This window comes from Vigna unguiculata, chromosome 8 (genome assembly GCF_004118075.2).
Source record: "Vigna unguiculata cultivar IT97K-499-35 chromosome 8, ASM411807v1, whole genome shotgun sequence".
NCBI classification, from domain to species: Eukaryota; Viridiplantae; Streptophyta; class Magnoliopsida; order Fabales; family Fabaceae; genus Vigna; species Vigna unguiculata.
In genome coordinates, this window is record NC_040286.1 from 12455330 (window position 1) to 12462537 (window position 7208).

At 39.1% G+C, this 7208-nt stretch overlaps 1 protein-coding gene across 1 annotated transcript; it reads right to left on the reverse strand.

The window, feature by feature from the left end:
- Positions 1-2846: 2846 nt before the first annotated feature.
- LOC114194846 lies at positions 2847-3461 on the reverse strand. Its single transcript, XM_028085256.1, has 2 exons — positions 3109-3461; positions 2847-2997 (listed from the first exon to the last, which is right to left on the reverse strand). Exons 1-2 carry the CDS (start codon positions 3459-3461, stop codon positions 2847-2849), a joined length of 504 nt encoding a protein of 167 aa, XP_027941057.1.
- Between the last annotated feature and the right edge of the window lie 3747 nt (positions 3462-7208).

Below are 7208 nucleotides of genomic sequence, written 5' to 3' on the forward strand. Positions count from 1 at the left end.
AACAAATAGACATAGGTGGGCACTAAATTGAAATCAAGACCATGACCCTTGTTAATGACACTAACACGTGACATACCTTGCCATATGGCACTTGTAACATCCCTAAGGAATATTACTTAATTAAATAATTAAGAATAGAAAAGTGAATCTCAAAAGTCTCAAAATTATTATTCCCAAATGCGGGAAAATTTAAAATGTGTAAACACGCACCAAACTTTATAAAATAGAAATAACAAAAGTATTACAAGTTCCAAAATTCTTATTCAAAATTAAAAACATAACAAAATCACTAGCTCTAATCCCAGCTAGCCCTCACTCCATGGTCTAATCATCCTCAGCATCACCTGTATCAACATCTACTCTCGTATAACGAATCACACGATCATTGCCAAACATAAACAGAAAATGTGAGCTGATGAAATTAGACAAAACATATATAATAACACAAGATAAGAAATACACCCATCTTTTCATTCTACTTAGTTCTTGGCCAAGACCTTAACCCCAAGACTTTTCAGCCTTCAAATCACACAAATGGATAGCCTTGGACACGGGAATATGATGCTCACACGAACTTGCCCGCTCGTGGTCATGCCTCTACGAACCTCCCCGCTCGTAGTCCTGCTCTACGGACTTGCCCGCCTGTAGTCCAACACATGTGATCCACCAGCCACGTACCTCTCCGCATGCAGCATCTCTCAAGCATGAGCACGGAACATACGAACCTACCTCGCTCATATCCCCACGCGAGAGTAACTGGATATGAACCTCCCCGCTCATATCATCACATGTTCACCACCATCCATAAACTTACCCGTTCATGGCACAGCATCTCCCGATCCAAGTATAGCATCAATGCTCAATGTAATACACAAACAAAACAAAGACTGCAGAATTTATCGTCTGCCGCAGCCCTAAGCGCCGCCAAGCGAAACCAGCCCAGACCGTTTGGCGCCACGTGGTGCAGGGACCTCTCCCGTTGTTCCTATCACCTGACGGGTATCAACAAGCTACCAAGCGCCATACCATAGGCACTCTGCTGCTGGTTTTGGCACTCAATTTTGTTGGTCCTATAATATAGATCTCTCTAAGATATATTGCGCCTTTGCTTTTATGGGTTTACTAGTTTCCCAGCCGTCCACCATCACTTTAATTTCCTATATCTCATTCATAGGTTCTTTTATTCTTACCATTTGATTCACCAAGTTCTTCCCTCAAACATAATTGTTCAATCAAACTTAAGAGAATTGGCTAATCCGTCCAATTCAACTTACTTAGTTCTGAAATATATAATTCTTCCTCCACCACAGACTATACAAACTCTTACCAAATTACTTTGTACTCCATGGTTACATAATTCTATTCAACTCCAATTCCTATGCTTAACCCGTTTAATACATTATTTTATCATTCAATCAGTTTAAACCATCATACCAAGACTCACGGTTATCTACTCACCATTCCAATTGCACACTCAAATCAATGCACTACATATAGCCATAACCACATCCTATTCCCCTATATTTCCTCCAAACAAGCTAACTTTTCTCCCAAACCAACTCACCTATAATCCACCTCGCGTCCACTGTACTAGATTTCTCCCCACAGAGTTGTCCAGCTGCCATCGCTTGGCGGCTAATGAGATGTTGCCAAGCGGCACGTCAATGCCTGGGTAAAATCCCAGGTTTCTTACACCTGCGAACCCAATCCCACTCCTCTATTTTTCAATCAACCACCTCGAATCAATATTTCAGAACAATATAATTTCATGCTACTAATCAATTCCATAATCTCATACTATTTTAATTAATGCATCACGAACATCAAATTTTCTAGAATGTATACTCCTTCCCTCGCGTAAATGAGCCCTTAAAGTTCTTAATTACAATCCGAATTCCAAACACTCCAAGCGACAACATACAAGCATAATCAACATTCAATTAGGCAAACATATCCCAATGAACCTCAACACATGACGAAAATCACGAAAACAAAGCAGAACAGCAACAATCATCATGTACCGCCTGGAGAATTTCAACCTTCCGCCAAGCAACTCGAGATAGAACCCAGAAACTAGGTTAAAACTGTTGTGCCGCCTAGCGGCACCTTTATGGTGCCGCCAGGCGATTTCTGGGCGAGAACCCATAATTTTGTGAAAACAGCGTGATTTAGCAAGGTTTTCATGCAATTCAATTCATCCAATTCGCAGTACAATTATTCACGAATTAAAATGCTTAAAATAACTCCCCTTACTTGGATTCCTTACTAAAACACGAATTTGATGTGTCTCCAACCCCAAAAACACTCTTGTCCCTTGCTTGCACCCCTAAGAATGGTTTCCACTCCAATTCCTCTCTGCACTACGTGCCAAATGCCAGAACCTCGCAGCCCAAAGTAAATATGTTCTTAGCAAGGTTTGAACCCACAACCCATCAAATACCAAGTCAAATGCGCAACCAATTCATATTTGTGATAATTCTTATAATTTTAGGATTACATTATCACATCTGACATTCAAATATATCAATAAATAATGCACAGATGAAAATAACACACAATTGGCATACACAGGACATGAACCCAAGTCCTCACACACAATAAAGTACTCTCAACCACTTGAGCTAGTACTTTTCCACGTCATAGCACTCCACATTAATTTCCTTAAAGACTTCTATTACCCGCATTTATTAAATAATTAAATTAATTATTTAATTTTCTCGGGTCTTACATTCCCCCACCTTTAAAGATTTTCGTCCTCGAAAATAGAACTTACCAGGAAACAAGTGCGGGTATGATTGCCTCACGCGATCCTCCATCTCCAAAGTCATTTCCTGAGTAGCTTCATCTCATAGCACTTTCATTGTCCTGATCTCCTTCCCTCGCAACTTCTTCACTTGAGAATCAAGAATCTGCATTGGTCTGGTGTTAACCGTCAAGTCTTCCCTAATCTGAATGTCGTCTGACTCCAGTACATGCGATGGATCTGCTATGTATTTCCTCAACTAAGAAACGTGAAATACATTATGCAGATTCGCCAAGTGGGGTGGCAGGGCAATTTCGTAAGCTGTAGCGCCAATCCTCCTCAATATCTGATAGGGTCCAACAAACCTCAGAGTTAACTTCCTTGATTTGATAGCCCTTCCAATACCCGCTGTCGGTGTTACTCTGAGAAACACATGATCTCCTGCCTCAAATTCTAGAGGTCGCCTCCTCTTATTTGCGTATAACTTCTGTTTGCTCTGAGTAGCTCTCATTTGCTCCTGAATTGCCTTGACCTTCTCAGAAGTCTGCTGTAGAAATTCTGGACCCAATACCAGGGATTCACTATCCTGGTTCCAACATAGCGTTGTCCTACATCGTCGCCCATACAAGGCCCCATATGATGCCATGCCTATACTGGAGTGGTAGTTGCTGTTGTATGTGAACTCCACCAATGGAAGCATCTCACTCCAACCTTCCATATGATCCAACAAACAAGCTCATAACAAATCCTTCAATGATTGGATTGTCCGCTTTAACTACCCATCTGTCTGAGGATGATATGCGGAATATTACTTAATTAAATAATTAAGAATAGAAAAGTGAATCTCAAAAGTCTCAAAATTATTATTCCCAAACGCGGGAAAATTTAAAATGTGTAAACACGCGCCAAACTTTATAAAATAGAAATAACAAAAGTATTACAAGTTCCAAAATTCTTATTCATAATGAAAAACATAACAAAATCGCTAGCTGTAATCCCTGCTAGCCCTCACTCTGTGGTCTGATCATCCTCATCATCACATGTATCAACATCTGCTCCCGTGTAACAAATCACACGATTATCACCAAACACAAACAGAAAGGGTGAGCTGATGAAATTAGACAAAACATATATAATAACACAAGATAAGAAATGCACATATCTTTTCATTTTACTTAGTTCTTGGCCAAGACCTTAACCCCAAGACTTTTCAGCCTTCAAATCACACAAATGGTTAGCCTTGGACACAGGAATTTGATGCTCACACGAACCTGCCCGCTCGTGGTCCTGCCTCTACGAAACTCCCCGCTCGTAGTTCTGCTCTACGAACCTCCCCGCTCGTAGTCTTGATCTACGGACCTGCCCGCCCGTAGTCCAACACATGTGATCCACCAACCATGTACCTCCCCGCAGCAGCATCTCTCAAGCATGAGCACGGAACCTACGAACCTACCTCGCTCGTATCCCTACGCGAGAGTAACTGGATATGAACCTCGCCGCTCATATCATCACATGTTCACCACCGTCCATAAACCTACCCGCTCATGACACAACATCACCCGATCCAAGTATAACATCAATGCACAATGCAATACACATACAAAACAAAGACTGCAGAATTTATTGTCTAGCACAGCCCTAAGAGCCGCCAAGCAAAACCAGCCCAGACCGCCTGGCAGAACCTCCTCACCACCAAGCGCCAGCGCTTTCCCAGACCCACTGTTTTACAGTCACCGCCTGGCGGAGCACACCTTGCCGCCAGGTGCCACGCGGTGCGGGGACCTCTCTCGTTGTTCCTATCACCTGACGGGTATCAACAAGCTACAAAGCGCCATACCAGAGGCACTCTGCTGCTGGTTTTGGCACTCAATTTTGTTGGTCCTATAATACATATTTCTCTAAGATATATCGCGCCTTTGCTTTTATGGGCTTACTAGTTTCCCAACCGTCCACCATCACTTTAATTTCCTATATCTCATTCATAGGTTCTTTTATTCTTACCATTTGATTAACCAAGTTCTTCCCTCAAACATAATTGTTTAATCAAACTTAAGAGAATTGGCTAATCTGTCCAATTGAACTTACTTAGTTCTGAAATATATAATTCTTCCTCCACCACAGACTATACAAACTCTTACCAAAGTAATTTGTACTCACGGTTACATAATTCCATTCAGCTCCAATTCCTATGCTTAACCTGTTTAATACATTCTTTTATCGTTCAATCAGTTTTAACCATCATACCAAGACTCACGGTTATCTACTCACCATTCCAATTGCACACTCAAATCAATGCACTACATATAGCCATAACCACATCCTATTCCCCTATATTTCCTCCAGACAAGCTAACTTTTCTCCCAAACCAACTCACCTATAATCCACATTGCGTCCATTGTACCAAATTTCTCCCCACAGAGTTGTTTAGCTGCCCATCGCCTGACGGCTAATGAGATGCTGCCAAGCGGCACGTCAGTGCCTGGGTAAAATCCCAGGTTTCTTACACCTGCGAACCCAGTCCCTCTCCTCTATTTTTCAACCAACCACCTCGCAGAAATATTTCAGAACAATATAATTTTATGCTACTAATCCACTCCATAATCTCATACTATTTTAATTAATGCATCACGAACATCAAATTTTCCAGAATGTATACTCCATCCCTCGCGTAAATGAGCCCTTAAAGTTCTTAATCCCAATCCGAATTCCAAACACTCCAAGCAACAACATACAAGCATAATCAACATTCAATTAGGCAAACATATCCCAATGGACCTCAACACATGACAAAAATCACGAAAACAAAGCAGAACAACAACAATCATCATGTACCGCCTAGCGAATTTCAACCCTCCGCCAAGCAACTCGAGACAGAACCCAGGAACTAGATTAAAACTGTTATGCCGCCTGGTGGCACCTTCATGCCCGCCAGGCAGTTTATGGGCGAGAACCCATAATTTTGTGAAAACAGCGTGATTTAGCAGGGTTTTCATGCAATTCAATTCATCTAATTCACAGTACAATTATTCACGAATTAAAATGCTTAAAATGACTCCTCTTACCTGGATTCCTTGCTAAAACACAAATTTGATGTGTCTCCAACCCCAAAAACACTCTTGTCCCTTGCTTACACCCCCCACGAATTGTTTTCCACTCCAATTCCTCTCTGCAGTACGTGCCAAATGCCAGAACACCGTTGCCCAACCTTCACACCACAATTCCAGGTCCCTCTCTCTAATTACTCTCCCTCTCTCAAAGTTAATCCTTTCTTAATTACCCTTTAACACTTTAAAATGAAAATTCAATGAGAATGTGGTTTAATTGTCTTTCAATACCCATTACAAAATATTTTTCAGTCCTCTAGGCTGCCTTTCTTGGTGGCTAGGGTTCCTAAACCCTTTCATATTCATGCCAAGAAAAATTTTGCAAAAAGAGAGTAAATTGTTCTTGGCAAGGATTGAACCCACAACTCATCAATTACCAAGTCAAATGCACAACCAAATGCATATGTGTGGTAATTCCTATAATTTTAGGATTACATTATCACGTCTCACATTCAAATATATCAATAATTAATGCACACCAAGGACCTGACACATGGTAAAAAAAATTCAAAAAAATTAAAATTAAAAAAAAATAAAAAAATGAAAAAAACTAGAGATCGACACATGGTACGCTATTAATGGTGTTAATAATCTTCTTCTGAACATGACCTAATTGAGACACTTTTTCAAAAGTTGAGACACAATTGACATTTTTTTTTAAAAGTGGGGATCAAATTAAAACATCCGAATGAAAATGGATACCATCCGACTAATTAAGCTAAATTCTCGACTAGAAATATAAATCGTCTTCCCTTTGACAACTTGTAAAGAGAAAGTGTCTTCTATGTGGAAAAAAACATCATGTAAAGGTAAACTTGTAAAGAAAAAAAAGATTTCTAATAATATATAACTAAATATTTTTACCCTCAAACATTGCGTTGCTCGTAACCTTTTTTTGTTTTTTAATTTGGAAATTTTTTATGTTTATATAAGTTGATTTAATATGTTTATAAGGACTGTCAGGTCTATTTCAAAATTTAAATTATTGTACATATATTTTAAATTCTATAATTCAAATAAAGTGAACAAAACAATTGAGTGTCAATTCATATTTATTTCATATATGCTTACATATATACCAACTTAAATTTTAGAAAAAAAAAACTTACCGAAGTTGTGTTTTAAGAAAGTTGTAATTATAACTAATTTGAATACAAGTATACTAAAATAAAATAATTATAAATTATTAACATTATTCTATTTTTTTTTTCCTTATCATATCACTCCTTCCCTTTGCTTATATAGATTAGCAAAACAAATAAATTAACTAAACTAATTCGATCGACAGAAAAAAAATTAATAAAATAAGTAAAAATAGTCATCAGTGCAGGAAAGACTTTTTGCAACGGTTATTTTGGTAA

Bases quoted from the DNA above. Each gene is read 5' to 3' on its own strand.
- LOC114194846 (XM_028085256.1), bottom strand. From the start codon at position 3,461: ATGGAAGGTTGGAGTGAGATGCTTCCATTGGTGGAGTTCACATACAAC. The intron at 2,998-3,108 runs GTTTGTTGGACC...TTCTTAGTTGAG, and splicing joins TCAAGGAAGTTAACTCTGAG to GAAATACATAGCAGATCCAT.